The sequence below is a fragment of the Thunnus maccoyii genome, chromosome 9, assembly GCF_910596095.1.
Source record: "Thunnus maccoyii chromosome 9, fThuMac1.1, whole genome shotgun sequence".
NCBI classification, from domain to species: Eukaryota; Metazoa; Chordata; class Actinopteri; order Scombriformes; family Scombridae; genus Thunnus; species Thunnus maccoyii.
The window spans coordinates 11,403,839-11,420,631 of NC_056541.1; the positions used below are offsets into that span (position 1 = coordinate 11,403,839).

At 38.7% G+C, this 16,793-nt stretch overlaps 1 protein-coding gene across 1 annotated transcript; it reads right to left on the reverse strand.

Moving 5' to 3' along the window:
* Positions 1-587: 587 nt before the first annotated feature.
* On the reverse strand, positions 588-16,793 carry LOC121904721 (probable bifunctional methylenetetrahydrofolate dehydrogenase/cyclohydrolase 2). The gene is made up of 8 exons (XM_042422601.1): positions 16,612-16,793; positions 14,155-14,339; positions 13,867-13,989; positions 12,003-12,155; positions 8,830-8,937; positions 4,534-4,626; positions 1,895-2,020; positions 588-1,061 (listed from the first exon to the last, which is right to left on the reverse strand). The coding sequence occupies exons 1-8, from the start codon at positions 16,752-16,754 to the stop codon at positions 946-948; spliced, it is 1,047 nt and encodes a 348-aa protein (XP_042278535.1). The 5' UTR covers positions 16,755-16,793; the 3' UTR covers positions 588-945.

The following is a 16,793-nucleotide window of genomic DNA, read 5'->3' on the forward strand; positions in this document are numbered from 1 at the left end:
ACATGGGGGAAAATAGAGGTGGGTTAAATACGTATGATAAAGGCCTAGGTATGCTTGTTTGATCACCTGACAGTGTTTGAAACCCCCCCCCCCCCCCTTACATCAACACCATGATTGCCTGCAAGGAATGTCCAAAAGTTTTATAGACGATTAGATCTCTTTAGTCGATGTGTAATCCAGCCTTCGATTGTGGCCATTTGCAAAGAGTATAAACATTTTCCCCTCTGCTGGTGTTTCCTTTTACCTTTGATTGTGTTTTCAATTTTGTTTCAGTTACGTAAGCATTATATTGTTTGATTTCATCAGGTTAGAAGGGGAAGAGTTGGGCTCAGTAGCCCACTGTGGCGTTGGCATTTACATTTAGCCGGGGCCTCTAACGCATTTTCTTCTGTTTCTTAAGTTACTTTTATTTTTCTTGTTGCATTCAAGGTGAAGGTAGATGAAGTACAGCAGCGTGTTGTGCTGTCAATGACAATGTCTTTTTTGATACTAACGTCAGGACAGGACAGTATAATTTTAACATTATACACATTTAAACACCTATTAAATCTAATAAAAATACCAACAAATAAACTTAGAGATTGTAGTATTGGCACAGCATTGTTTTTTATTTAATTATCTGTTTCCAGTTAATCTGGAATGTTCAAAAGTGAACCAAAATGACTTCAGTAGAAAAAATATTAATCTAAATTTTTAAAAAGTGAACTTTGAAATAAATAACAGAAATAAACAAACAAACAAATTCACAATATAAACATACATGTAAGTTTCCCAGCAGGTATGGAGTCTTCAGCTCATGGAGTTTTAAATAAAAGTGTGTGTGTATATGTCTGTATGTATATGTAACAAACTGATGTATGTGCTGTATGTATATATATGCCTATACTGTATGTACTGTATATCATTCATTAAAATGAATGCCTTTATAGTGTGTCTGTGAATATGTTAATGCATCAGTGCGTTTCTGGCAGCAGTCACAGTGTTCTTCATCAGCATGGCGACTGTCATCGGACCCACACCTCCGGGAACAGGTGTGATGAAACCTGCCTTCTCCTTCACTCCTACGACAATCCAAACAATTGAAATGGGGTTAAGATATACTATTACCATTCCAAGAACTAAAGCCAAGATTTACAGGAATACCTCTGTTTATTTGTCCTTTTATGTCTGAGGAACCACATTACGTCAATTACACTGAGCCTGGATTTCAGGAACCTTACATTCGTGAGAGTTAAGAAACCTTTTAAGTGTGTGTCAATCAAATTAGCATTCCTGTGGTGAAAGGACTAAGGGCATCAGTGTGCTTCAAATTAAGTATCTGTCAGATTTTGTAACTTTCCAAAAACCAACAATCCAACAAGGACGCCTTTTGAACTTCTCTCTCGAGCTTTCTTTTTTCATTCCTCAAACAACTACTTCCATGGCTTTCATTGTGTACAACTGGGTGCAACAACATGAATGCCTTTGAGCAGGGACGCCCATTATACGATTTATAGCATCGAGATAACAGAGACACACAGAAGACAAAAGTTCTTGGAGAGACATCAGGGAGGCAAGTAAGATGCAGCCAGGAGAGGGCTGTGATGGCAGGCTTTTGCTCCGCCTTGTACAACACCCTATATAATCTTAAAGCATACTGAACCCTTAAAGGTGTACTCCAGCTATTAAGTATTGCACTTCCATAACAGATCGGGGCCTTTCAAGAGACAAATTTTAAAAACAATGGTCAAAATTGAAGCAGCAGTGGCCAAGATATCTTGACTTTTATTCCCTAGTATGATTCAAGCTTCTGTTACAGTCGCATGTTGTCATTTGTCATTTTGATTGGTTTCCAATCATTTAGCCAATTGATTTAGCAGAAATGTCCTTCTCTGACATGCTTCTGATTATTTACCCTCAAAGTCCACGTCACCGATGAGCCGCAGTTTCCCTGTATTCGGGTCCTGGATGCGGTTAATGCCCACATCGATGACTGCTGCGCCCTCTTTCACCATATCTGCTGTGATCAGCCCGGGAACACCTATGCACAGAAATCAAGGAGGGGCTGACGATTAGAAGATAATATGATGCCTCATTAATTGTTCCAACATCAGCTACAGTATTGCAATCCTGCAGGTTACACACACTCTTTCATCTAGCTTGGGGGCCCCTGGGCAAAAATTAACACCTGGGCCCCTATTTACCCCTCGTTCCTCGACCTCTCTGTGCACCGTGGACATTCTTCAGGCCCAAGGTTTTGTGGTGATTCGATTGAACACAAATTAATTTAATATTCACCCTGTAAGCAAAATATCAGCTGAAATCATTTTGATCTTAAAACCAGATTTTGACACAGGAAACTGCCGGTCAACCTGAACATTTTGACTCGACTTAAAGGACTGACATTAAAGTCTAAAACCTGAAAAACTACCTTAGTGCTGTTTGGCTAATAGTTGTGGTTAAAATGCATTTGCAGCCACCATGACATTTCCACGTCAAACACCGTTACAATCTCAGTAATCTTTATCAGGAAAAAGATAAAAGTTCTGCAGGTTCCATTTAATCACTGCTTTTAGTGGAACAGCGTGACAATTACCACTTTACCTTAGACTTAAAAGGCAGCATAGCAGAATAAGATGATACCTCAGCTAAAAGGAAGGAAATAATAAAGCATTGTATATTTATTTTGAGGGCCACTCCACTTTGAAATTGGCTGTGAGAAAACCTTCAATTTGAACTCCTCAGACAGCAATTATAGCTCGTCAACAACGGGATCAAGTCTGGACCAAATAACAATTAAGCACCAGCTTTAGAGCACACTATTGCTCATATATAGCACACAGACACAGGAGAAACTCAGTGACACGCAAACCCCAAACTACACCTATCTAATTGCCTACTAACTGCAATTACAAGTTCCACAACAATTAAATCCTCAACACACACTTAATACGCATAATAATTCCAGAGTGACATGAAAACAGCTGTAATTAAATATGCAGTTACGTGTAAATGCAGTTCTTTATTTCCAAAAGTCAAACTTAGGAAGGAAAAAAAAAGGAAAATGAGATGCCCATCCCAGAAAGTTGCTCTTGGTCGTCAGGAAATTATACAAACATAAAACATGGCACCCCTTAAGGCATATATAGTCACTTAAAAGTCTTTAGACAGACGTTTCTGCCCTGCATTGATTGATTGTCTTACATTCCAGTTAACACAGATAACTTTTGTTCTTCAAGAAAGCAGTGATCCGTGACCACAGTTGGGGCAGAGTAAAGGGTAAATATACTGAATCTTCTGTGTTTAGATTAGATTCCTCAACACACACTTGATGTTTGCGTGTCCAATGTAATCTTTTCAAGTAAGGGCTGGTAAGTACTTTCACAATCTCCCCCCTTGCTTACGTTACCAGACCTCATAATTCCTGCCATGGTAATTCCGACATCATGAAAAGGCATCTGACACTGGTTTAAGGAGTGTACACTTGAGGCAAGCGTGGAGAGCTGCTTTAGTAACATCCTCATAAATCACTTCCCTCAAAGTTCCAATTGTTCATTTGTAATGCAAAACTGAAGAAAATGAAAAAGTATGGTCATGCATATTTTTAAAGCATAGTTTCTAAATTAACAAAATAATTGTCCATGTTACAATACAACGCAATATACAGGGCATAATTTTAGTATTGGGCCCAACGACCAACATATTTGGAAGTCATCATTATGTTTTTTGTGATTTTCTGTTACCTTTATACTGTTATACTGTCAGATGTTTATGTTAAACATGGTAAAAGTTCCAAAACATGAGGTGAATGTATGCTTTTACTATCAACTGTATATCAGTATGCCAAACTTTTTTGACATAAAAAACAACCAACTTGAAGGGGACATATCATGCTTTTTATGATTTTCTGTTATTTTTCTACAGTTTTGATGTTGGATGTCTATGTTAAACATGGTCAAAGGTCCAAAAACCTGAGATGAACGTATGTAAAAATACTCACTGAAAGTCAAAAGCCAGGTCTTCAACCTGCTATGAATGCTCCGTTTGCAAAGTTACCTCTACTTCCCCAATGAACCGACATTAGATCGTTTGTGCATTCCTACAAATGGACGTCAGTTCGGTAATCTTTGGGGTTTTTTGGGGGGGGTTTGCATCCATGTATGCAAGCGTATGTTTACTTACTTTTATATGATGATATGTAGGCCTGTATTTTATGTCTTTATAATTGTATTGCTCTTGCCTTTGTGAAGCACATTGTGTTGCTTTCTGTATGAAATGTGCTATATAAATAAATTTGACTTGACTTGACTTGACTTAAAGAAACAGGAGCTAAAATGGCCTGTTTCAGACAGAGGCTGAACTGAGGGGCTGCATAAAGGGCCGGTTTCAGATAAGTTTGTTTTTTGAACTGTAAATCATGCAAAGGTGTTCCAGTAAAGCCCCAGAATAAAAATAGACACCTGGAAATGTGCATGATATATCCCCTTTAAACTGTAAAAGAAAAGGCTCATATGACTCAGTCATATAACTAAATGGTGGCCGGGGTATAATTACCTGCAGCTGCAATAATGATGTCAGCCAGGCTTGTTAGCTCCTTCAGCTGTTCCCTCGGTGTACACCTGTGGGCGATGGTCACTGTGGCATCACCTGAGAAGACAGACTTTTTTAGGTGGGTTCACCCAAATCACCAAAAAGACAAAACACACAAACGCTTAACTCAAGAGGTATCTAGTCAGATAGTTCTGTGCCGAGGTTTTGAGAAAGCTGTCTCTGCTGTTTCTGCCACCAGTCAAATACAATAATGTAAATGTAAAGCAGTGAAAAGTCATACTTCAAAAAATGTTTAAAAAACATGTATTTCCAGAAGGAATCTTATTGAGAATAATCCACAGACGTCATTATAAACAGCTTGTTTTGGAACTCCTTTCTACTGAAGAACTATCCCCAATGAAAACTGTGACAGTGAGGTCTCCCCGACTGGGACATTTCGTCCAGGGTTTCCAGTAGTGAACTACAGCATATTACCGCTTTGGCTAAAATAAAGACCGCCCCGACTAATGTCGGAACAAATTACTTCACCTTTATGAAATATAACCTTAAGTCTCAGGGAAAAGGAGCAGAGGCGTTATATCTTACGGAAAGGCCACACATTAAATGAATAAGGCGATTGTTTAAACCGTTTCCTAGGAACTACAATGATTAACAGAAAAAAGTGCAAGGATCTGTCTGAATCTGCTCAGGTGATTACAGTGATTGATCAATCACATCATACGTTCGCTTTATAGTAATAAGTCAATGCAGCATTTGCCAATTACCTTTTACAAATTAGGAAAAGAAGAAGCAAACAGCTTTTGATCTGGGTATATATTTTGCTCAGTGCAGCTCAAACAAAATTCCATTCACTCTCATTTTACTGAGTCGACGGCTCAGGTGCCAGAGGCTGATATCTCAAAACCTCAGCACATAAAACTATCCGCATGGCTCAATAGCAATAGGGTAAGAGAAAGAAAAGGACTGTTATATGGATGAATTAACTCTTAAAATATGCTAATTATGGCAGCCTGTTTTTCAGTATATCTTGATGTAGATATTCCATTCTTACAGTTTTATTACTATTGAACTCCAACTCAACATCATGCATTCTCCAGCGCCCCACAAGTGGCAGGTGGTGGTTGGGTAAAGAAATGTTTGATTTAGTCATTGATTACACAATAAGGGAAATCAACATTACAATAGCAATCTTAATCTTTATCTAAAATGTGTAAGGACATCCTGCATAGTCATAACTGGACTGTGACCAGGAATACAGGTGTGGAGCAAGAGAAAAATGAAGACTTCAAGGAAGATAAGAATGAGAGGGAAGGAAAGGCAAGTCACAACACACCAAACCTCCAGATCACATACCTAATGGAATGTGTGTGAGTGTTTGTTTGAGAGGAAAGAGGAAGAAAACTGACCCCAAAATTCACTCATTAAAACTGCATAAAATTGGACATTTTGTATTGTGATGTTGTTGTTGCGGCAATTCCCTTTGTCAAAAACGAATTTCTACTGAGACGGACAATAAAAGTGACCTTGACACAAAATTCTTTTTTTTCACAATCTTGAAAATTGACAGAGTGAAAAATGTGTTGCACATTTGCCACAGTTATACCAGCTGCCATTTTTTTGTTTAATCAGCTTTGTTGTGGGTCCATGACCATTCAGTTACCACCATACACTACCTTGTATTTCACAGGATAGTAGAGTGTAACAGCCAAAGTTTCCAAATGTGTTCAACCTCTTTTTTCAGTAAATTCAGTTCATCTTTATTGTCATTATTCTTAGTCTCATCCAAGATAGTGCAACCTGTTAAAAATACCTTTAAAATATACAATAAATAACTGTTAAAGTTATTTGCAAAATTCTGCAAAAAGGTATCAAGTGTTTGCTGTTTTATACACTGTAACCTCAGCCGACATAAAAGTAGCGCAGTGGTATATTTTTAAGAAGCAAAATAATTTAACTGCTCTTCATTATAGTGAACACTGTACTTGAGGACTGTACACAAGGAGTGGCCAGAAGCTAGCAGAGTTCAAAAGACTTGTGAAAAGAGCCTTTTTCTGAGCTTTGATGTGCAGACCCGTAGTCATCTGTAGCACCATTTGGGAGGCATGTGGTGAACAGTTTGTAGAGTCTCTGGTGATATAATACCCTCTTTTCAGACAGTGTTTGAAGTAGATGTCATGAAAGGATGGTCTGTATGCAGACAGATCGAGATGGCCTGATAGTACAATATGGGGGTAGGAAATCGCTTCATATGCTCCAACAAAATGCACCTGGGTAGTATTTTCACATGTTTTCACTTGCTGGATTTTCCAATGGATCATATTTGTTCAGTGAAATACATAATGGAATTTTTCTAAATATTGAAGAATGAAGGTATGTGATAAGGTCAAAAGAGCCCTGGATACTCAGTGTATACAAGCTTAAAACACTCCCAGTCAAAGGTTTTAAAACAGTCAATGAAAAGTTTTTTCATTTTTTTACATTACATTACATTACAAATACGTTTTTTAATTCTTGAAAAAGTAACGTATGCTGTTGGCCCACTGGTCTGAGACATAAACATACAGTATGACCTCAACATCTCCAGTTCAACTCCAACCAAGGACTCTACTGTCGAGAATTAAAATATGTACAGTCCATTAAACCAAACATAAAGTTGATCAAAGCAATATTCCAGAAATTCAAAAAACACAACATGCCCTCAACAGTGATTATCAGATCTGTTGGTTGTTGATAAATGGTGTGTCGGTCGCTTTGCTGTGGCTGCAGCATCCCATTCACCACACTAAAAGGCAACAGTCACTGGTGGTAGGCTATATGACGTGTCAAAACATCCACACCTCGTTCATTATGTAAACCAACATACTGGCAGCATCATCCCACAATGACGTGCGTCAACGCATCAGGATACGCCACAGTCCCTTTTCTCTCCAGAGAAACACCAATTTTGTTACATTTGCTCACCCAGGTTACTGTCCCTTGACGTCTTCCTCTGTCTGTATGCCTGGTTTATGCTATGGGCGTCAAATTTGACACATCAAATGTCACAGCGCAGCCAGTGACTGAGGTGTGAAGACTGGGATTGCAGGGTCATTAGTTCTCCTACAGTTTTCAACTTGTCGTCTTTATTTTCTGCCAAACGTGCTTGGAAACTTAAAAGGGGTGTTCTGGTTTGTTATCTTGTACCAAGCTACTCATAATCTTGACAGAGAGGCATGTATCAGAAGCATCTGATACTCAAGCTGATACTCAAAAGACTAAAGCAACACGTGAACAGTGGGGACTGCAGCTATTGAACTGCAGTTCATTTTTTAACTGGTTCACCTGGTTCAAGATCAGTTTTTATCAGCCCAATTTTAACTGATCACAAGACCCATCCACCCCCCTTGAATGTCCAAGTATATTGTCTCTGGCACATTTCATATCCTACACCCTAAATACCTTCCCCTAAGCACTTCCTCCAGTTAGTTAACTTCATGCAATCTTCCCTGACAGCTGAAATACCTGTACTTTTAGTAGTATTTATTGAGACTGAATTACAGGGGCAATTATTTGCCAGTTTCATATAATTGTAACTTGAATGTACCTTTTGTTTGCATACAGCTGCTAGCTGAGTTATTTACACCTTTGTGTTGATCTTACCTGTAATAAAGCAACACTTTTGACCGGTCAAACATATCTCGTTGCTTCATCTAAGAAGCAAATTCCATGCAATGCCTCTCCAAATCCCCTCCCTTCTTCCTACACCCTTATAAGGACAGTTGATCCGCCTGCGAGCAGTGCACATTGCCAAAAGTTTCGCCCTGTGCTTTTCCTACACACTCCCTGGTTTTCACTCTTTGTACTTCTCTGGAAAGACATGCATCAGCATTTATTGTTTGATAAAAAGATGAGGAGTCATTATAGCATTTATTTATTGGCCACATCCTGACAAAGGTTTAAGTATCAAATACAATTCAGGGAAAGCCAAGATGGTGCAATATCATTTCCCTACAGACTGCAGCAATCTACTCATATTACAATGCTGACTAACCTACACACACACACACACACACACACATACGCAGGTTTACTTAAGTCACTACGGGGGTATTCACATAGACTTACATTAATTTTCTGGAGACTTAACCTAACCTTAACAACTGACCCAAAAATCAGCATTTTACCGATTGGGGACACAGCTTTTGTCCCCAGCTGTACAAGTCCTCCCAACTCTCAACTGGTCTTAAATCTGGTGTGTGTCCAAAAGTGACTTAAGTCATACCCACACATACAAAAACGCACACATACACACACACTTACCCCCAGGACGTTCATGGTTGCGATCAGTGTGCAGCAGCATCGCAATGGGCATTCCAACATTTTTGGAGCGACCAGCAACCAGCACATTCTTTCCCACAGTCTCAATACCTGCACAAACACATTTTCAAGGAAAAATTGCTTTGGTAAAGGATGCTTGATTGACTGTACTGCTAAGCTGAGATAAAAGAAAACTTGTATTCATTACATGGATGTTGGCCAGTCATATTGCCAACTGGCAAAGGTTCTGCCATGGCCACAGCTGTAAAAAAAACAGTCTAATTTCTTTAGTTATGTTTTTGTGAATTCATTCTTTGTTTAGTTACAGAACTACATCTCAGACTTTCCCCAATCCCCAGTTTCAACCAGTTTTGCATTCAGTAAATCCAGGTAACTTTAAGGTGCTCTTGAGGATGGACATACACATGGACAGTGGAGAGGTATATTAGAAAGAAAACCTTCAGCCTCCCATCCTCAATACATTCTACAAAGGGACTGAAGAAAGTATCCCGAGTAGCTTCATCACTGTTTGGTCTGGGAATTGCAAAAATTCTCTGATAGCGGATAGTGAAAACAGCCATCAGGATCTCACCCTCCTCTACAGAGGGTAAGTAACATAACCCATGCATCCAAACAATTCTCCATCATTGTCAAGAGCTTCAGGTATCAGATCATCCGAGCTGTTGCTGTCAGACTGTGTAACAGCTTTTTCTGAATTAACCAGGGCCCTTCTGCCTGATAACAATAATTGTTAGATGTTAACAGTGTTCTCTATGAGCGTCTCTATGAACGCTCTTATATGTTTACACTTGTTTCCCAAAGCAGCAATTAAGAGTGAGTACATGCGCAGATGGTGAGGAGATTCTTAGTGTAACCACTCTGTGGTGCTGAAGACATTGCTGCAAGCCATATATATTTTAAATGGATGAATAACAAAGCCTAACTTTTGTTAATGACGCAAAGAAATATTTAATAGTTGAAGTCATTCAGTGAAAAAACAAAGCTTGGGGTACAATCAACAGACAACAGTTTTCAGCTTGCTGCCGAGTATGATTCATGTTTCTAGGTGGAGGCAAGTTTAAGAAAGGAAACATTGATCAATGTGGCTGTTGCCTGAGGCAGACAGTATTCTTAAGTGCAAATTAAACCAAAAATGTAGCACTGGCAGTTATGGTTGTCATTTCGTCATTATCTCTCTATTAGACTTCTGTAAGCATGTGGCATACAACATACACACCATAAATTATAAGAAAAGAGAAGATATGGAAACTGAAAACATAAAGTTATGTCTATAACTTCTGTTCCCTGACAGGGAGGAATGAGGTACAACACTTATAGTACCAAGTACTAAATGAGCTGAAAGGGTACATAATATAAGGAAAGTAGCATTTTAGTTAGCAGAGATTCATATATTAGGAAAGGAGGACGGAACCTGGCAGATCAATTGCACAAATCAAATGTTTAAATAATTTCTGTGTGTATGTGAGTTTAGTTTATACTTTACTTATACTGCACATCATCACTCATTTTGGAAAGCTAAAACATTACTTAACAGGAACCTCTGAGGTTATTATAAAAGTAAAGACTTAAAAATGAACAAAAACAGTAAAATCTCAGGTGAAATATGTCAATTTCAGTTCCTCTTGCAGGCTCCTGAGATTCTTAAGATGCCCTTAACCTCCTACGACTGGGTAGGAAATATTGTACTTTCTACTTCACTACATTTGTTTGACAGCTTTAGTTACTTTTCAGATGAAGATTTGACACAACGGATAATGTAACAAGCTTTTAAAATACAACACATTTTTAAAGATGAAACTACTGGTTTCCAACCTTTTTGGCTTTTGACGTCTTACAAAAAGCAGTGTGTAGTTGGAGTCACATTTCAGATGTCTATGAGTTGTTAACAGCTCCACCAAATAGTGATTTTTCCCTCTAAACTTCTCACATGGTTTCATTTCTATCCCTATGAGTGGGTAGGAGGTACTTATTAATCTATAATCATTTCTAAAAGAGTCTTGAGTCATGATGCTTTTGGGAAACAGAGCCCAGATCAGCAGTCGATGTTGACTGAAACTTAAGCTCTGTTTGTACATGAACAACAGCGCCCTCTTCCTGGTTTAATCAGTAAAACTACCGGTGAGTTACTCCCCTATTCTGCCAATTTTCTCATATTATGATTTATTATTCAATGTAGCACCTTTTATTTCATGCACAGCATCTCCAAGTACAGTCAGTAGTATTAGAGTCTAAACTCTACATTCAGTCACCACACAGCAAGGAAAGGTCCGTCTAAACAACTGATACTGACTCCTATTATGTTATTGTTCTTAAAAAAAAGGTTTTTAAAATACTATGGACAAAAGCTTCAGAACAGCTACTAAATGGACCTTGAGGTGAGACTGTTTTTCAATATGATCTGCCTTGAGTAATTGTCACTTTATTGAAAAAGGTTTCTTTCCAGTGACAGATATTGAATAAAACATTTTTAAATGATTATATGAGTACAGGATTTTGGATACTGCACTGAGAACTGGTTGTTGTTAAAATAACACTACACTACATTTTCCTACTCATTTTCAAAGATCTTAATTGCTAGAATATTTACACCCTTACTTGGTCAAGAGGATGACTGACTAATCCAGTACATTAGCACAGTGGACAGATATAAGATTGGAAAATGACTCTTAGACGCCATCTAGTGGGCCATACATGATAAGACAGCAACACCGAGACGACACTGTCTACACAGTTGACCTTAAAATTTTTGTACCTGAGGATCAAACAAGCGTTGAGGTTTGATGGCTTGAGTATAAATACAGTATAAGTTAGAGGATATAATTATTCTAACAAGGTTGAGTTAAGTTCAAGGTACAATACATCTAACAATTTTAAAATTGTAACTGAACTCACCTTGGTTGAAAATAATTAAAGTGTATTTCTATTAAGTAATCATAAAACTGATAAAGAATGTAATTAACAATTCCATTAAGTAATAATATATACAGTTATGTAACAGGCTGCATTAAATTAGACCATGAAAAACACTGATATTCAACTTCATTCAATTAAATTCACCAGATCTTTAATGCCCACCTATAACTTGCTTGCCTCAGGGTGAACAACAGCATTAAAAACTGAGTTGTACAGGAGCTGAAGAGGTTCAGGTGGTTTACCTGCTCTTTTGATGATCTCCCAGACAGCTGCAGGTGTGGCAGGCACCATGGATCTCTGGTCCAAACACAGCTTACCAATATTCACAATATGGAAGCCATCCACATCCTTCTCTGGAGCGATGGCGTTACACACTGCTCTTTCATTTATGTGGTCTGAAGAGTGGAGATGATAGGACAGATGTTGAGTGATATTGCACAGAATAAAGTGCAGAACATAATGGCTAACTGTTGACCTCTATACTCTGTAGCTGCACTACATGTCTCTAAACATAAAGTGCGGATGTTTTGAATGTTGCCATCGATTAGCCTAATAAAGTTTGAATTAATATCACACATGTAGTTCCGACCAAGCAATCTGATTGGTCAACTAGACATTTAGAACGTGCTCAAATCAGCATGACAGTACACCTAGCCCTGCTCAAGTGAAAAAAGCCTCATCACTAAAAATATTACTCCGCCATTCATTAGAACTATAGACCATGACGTTGCACTAATAACAACAGTCATTTCTAGCTAGACGACTGGTGGTTCATTTGAATTGCGGAGATATGTGAACTTGGCAAACTTGTTTTTTTCTGTTGTCATTTTCAGCCGTAACTGTAACATTTGAAGATATATAGTTAAACACAGTGGTCCGACATATCTAACATTTCTGCTGGCGTTATTTTATGTACTGTGTTGCTTTGCTAGTGTCGTTGGTTTGGTTTGTTTTGTGGGGGGATCTGCGGTGAAAACCTGGAGCGGAGTTTTGAGTTGTCTTTCTTTTATGTTTTTGAAACTGGATTGAACTGATTAGGGGTTGTGGGGAAAACAAAACAGACCCTTTGCCGAGTGGATTGAACTCTGAGACTGTGGGATGAGTTACACACGCACACACACAGCAAAACTTAACCATTTTCCCTTCAGTTGCGAGTATATCCCAGCTTCCACTCCGGCATCCTTTGCGGACATAGTAGCTAAATCTGTCCATGGACAGAATTTTTTTTTTCAGCGGATATCTTAGTTACAACAAGATTGAGCAAGCAAAGTAGTTTTGTGTTTATATGTGTGGTATTTATTCAGTTGGGGAAATGCTGCGATCTCCAGAAAGCATTAGCTGAAGTTGGCTGGCTGACTCAACAGGGTATAGAAATCATCTCTGTTGCTAGGTCGTTACAAAGGGTCATCCTACTTGTTGGAGTAGTTAACTAGGTTGAATTACAGAGGATTCTACTGACGTGAGTGCTTGTCATACTCCATGTATTTCCATAGAAACGGAGCTAACACATGCAAAACGATTTTAATTTTTAGAGCGTACTGCCTCACAATATGAATAAATTTTGTTTATATCTTTTATTTTGTTAGTAAATGCTGTATAATCGCAATATTACACTTGCAAGCGCCTTGTTCCTGACCGCATCACTGTCGTGCCAACAATGACGGTGAAGCACACCCTCGAGTGTAATATTGCTTAATTTGATTCTTACAGTAGCCTCCATTGGTACTATGCAAATACTAAAACAAATGATGTGCGGAGAAAGTCTTGACATGCAAGGCTTGTGTCCCTCGGGCAAATTTAAATGAGACCTTTGTATATAATCAATCAGGGTGAAGTCAGGTCGTTCCAAGGCAAGAAACTTCACACCTGCTATCAAACCTTATTGGCGTTCACAAATCAAATCACAAATCATGTGAGAAGCCAAACTTTTACTTCAATAGAAATATACATATTTAATTATGAGTCTCCTTAGTCCCATTTCCACATACTGTAGCTCCTTCCATGTTTTTTTGCATGCTATGACAGAACTACATATATGCCATCACTGCAAACTGATGGTTTAACTTTGATGTCAGTGAGGAAAACTCCTCTCGCGTCTGTGTTTACCAGGAAGTGGCAGCTGCACCAACAGTCCACTGACCCTCCAATCACGGTTCATCTTGTCAATCAGATCCAACAACTCCTCCTGGGAGACCGAGCTAGGCCGCACCACAGTGTCACTGGAAATACCTGGAGAGCACATACACATCACACACACCAAAATGTAGCCATGTGCATGCTAGTTTTGAAGTCGTGTGACATTACATAACATTACATTAGTTTTGCTCACTAAAGGTGTGTTTATCCATGTGTATCTATGTGTGCAATGTGCAATGTGCAATGCTCATATCTGACCCAGTATACTGGCAGCCCGGGTCTTGTTCCTAACGTAGGTACGACTGGCTGGGTCATCTCCCACTAAGACCACTCCTAGGTGGGGTCTCATGTTACCCTGAGCTACCAGCTCTTCCACATCACGTTGGATTTCTCTGTGGAGCTGACGAGCCATCACTGTCCCCGAAATCACCACAGCGGCATGCCTGGAGAGGTAAATCGTACAGACATGAGTGAATGCACATATACAGCACACATCACAGACATGAGACAAAAAGAAATCTGACATATTATTTCACAAAGAACTGAAGTGATTAGAGACTATTCGATTTTTATAACTAACACATTAAAAATTTTAAAAAATTCAGCAAAAATCTGTATATAAAGTAGATAAAACTAGCTTCACCTCCAGTAGCTACAACAATAACATACTGCTTACACACTGATGCTTCAGTATTAATAATCTAATGATGTCATATATAATAATATATCAGTCAGAGGGATGAACTTTAAGTACATTTTGCCAATATTTATGTATGTTGACTTAAATAGGATTTTTCATGCAGGACTTTCATTTGTAATGGATTATTTTTACATTGCTGTATTGGTACTTTTACTGAAGTAAAGGATCTGAATACTTCTTCCACCACTGCCAGTGGTCCTGAACCCAAAGATATTCAGTTTACTGTCACAGAAGATGAAGAAAATGAGCAAACATTCATATTTCAGGTGATGGCACCAGTGAATGTTTGGTGTTTTTGTTTGTGATGGACTTGCATAGACACACTTACCCGTACCTCGCTGTATGTGTGTTCTCAAAGTAGATAATTGGTGTTTTTGCTTAAACAATTACAACAATGCTTAAATGATGATCAGAGTTGTTGCAGATTAAAATTCTGTAAATCGACTGATCATTTCAGCTCCAGAGTGCATTAAGAGCTGAGGAGGTTACATCAGAGAGATCTGAGTTTTCAGGATGGTGCTGCATGTCACATAATATCTTGTGGCTTCATAAAGCATCAAGGCCGGGTTACCAACACAGCAAAGCAGGAGACTGCCCCAGAGACCCCTGACCCTCAGATTCACTATGTGGCAATCAGTTTGTGGTAATTTGATTAATTGCAAATATGTTTGGAAATATGCACCACTAAAGTACACTAAATGATGAACTGTAAAGGCAGGTCCTACTTGTTTGTAAGACTAATACTGGACAGAGTAGATACAGATAGGATAGACACGGAGGACTTCTTCCACCACTGCCTACTTGTACATCAACTCAAATACTTGAATATGACATTCCGAAATATTTTTGTCACAAAAATGCACTAAAGCTCCGAGTAAGTAACGCTTACTATTTTTCATCATGTAAAATTAGGGCCCAACCGATGCTGGACAATGTCGATGCCGATATTAAGGGGTACAAAAAATTCTGATATCGATATATCGGTCGATAATCTCATAAATACAGAATATATACATATATGCACATTTTTTACAATGATCCCCCAAATTTGGTTATCAACCACTTGTGACAAAGATATGTAATAGATAGAGGCACGATATTTAACAGTTTAACAATAAACTTTATTGTATAAAATGACATCAGTGCACTGAAACAGTAAACTGGGAATTTAATAATTACAAATAAATAACTATAATTAAAAAAAGCAGAAAACAAAATATATGTACATATATATTAAACTTGAATTAAGAGAAAGGATCAAATATACATAAAATGCTGCCTATTAACTTTTAAAAAGACATTAAAAATCGGCGCATATCATAACATATACACCAGTACTGATATATCTGTGATAGGTCAATATCGGCTGACTGATAATATCAGGTGACAAATATATCGGTCATGCTCTAACAATTACATCAAAATTGCACCAATGTCATTTGGTTCTCCTGGTTGGACACAGTCTGGCCAATGTTGGACGAAAAGAACCGCAAACCATTAGCTTTGTAATTATAATTTAATGCTAAATGACCTGCAGTAACCTTGGTAACCAGAGTAACGGTTTAACGTTACTCTCTCCTTGTTTTAGAGATTTACACTTTATTTTTTTTTAATGGTGGCGGCTAAATTACTGGTATAAAGATAATTCCTGTTAACAGATTAACAGCTAACCGTCCCCTAGTAACAGCAGCCAATATAATCCGAATGAACGCAGTGGGAACGTTAAAGCAAGAACCGGTGAATCTGCAGCGATTTATGTAATAACGACACATATGTTGACAGCGTTGTCAATTTGATCAGACCTATAATTGACCCACTGAGTCAAGAGAAAGAAACGTCTACTAAACCCACACCTGCCCTCTGCACCGAGTAACCGCTGCTGTCAATCACCATCCTCCGGCCGACACGTGACGGTACACACACGACTTCACCGGCGCCGCCGAGGCGTCGCTCATCCGTCCGCTGCGCGAAGTAATGCCGTATATTTAAAAAAAGAAAAATGTGGTGCCATTTACCTGGTCGCCGACTGGTGCAGATATCTCCTTTGACTTTCGCATTTTCTGTGCATCCGCAGTTTGGCCCGGCAGCAGTGATGGTGAAGCGCTAGCGGGCTACAAATCCTGAAGGAGGAGCGTAGCGGTGAAACAGAGGCAGCCATGTTTGTGTGTGTATGTGTATGTGTGTGTGTGTGTGTGTG

Bases quoted from the DNA above. Each gene is read 5' to 3' on its own strand.
- LOC121904721 (XM_042422601.1), bottom strand. From the start codon at position 16,754: ATGGCTGCCTCTGTTTCACCGCTACGCTCCTCCTTCAGGATTTGTAGC. The intron at 14,340-16,611 runs GTAAATGGCACC...TTACCTCTCCAG, and splicing joins CTGCACCAGTCGGCGACCAG to GCATGCCGCTGTGGTGATTT. The intron at 12,156-13,866 runs GTAAACACAGAC...TCCACTCTTCAG, and splicing joins GGTGCAGCTGCCACTTCCTG to ACCACATAAATGAAAGAGCA.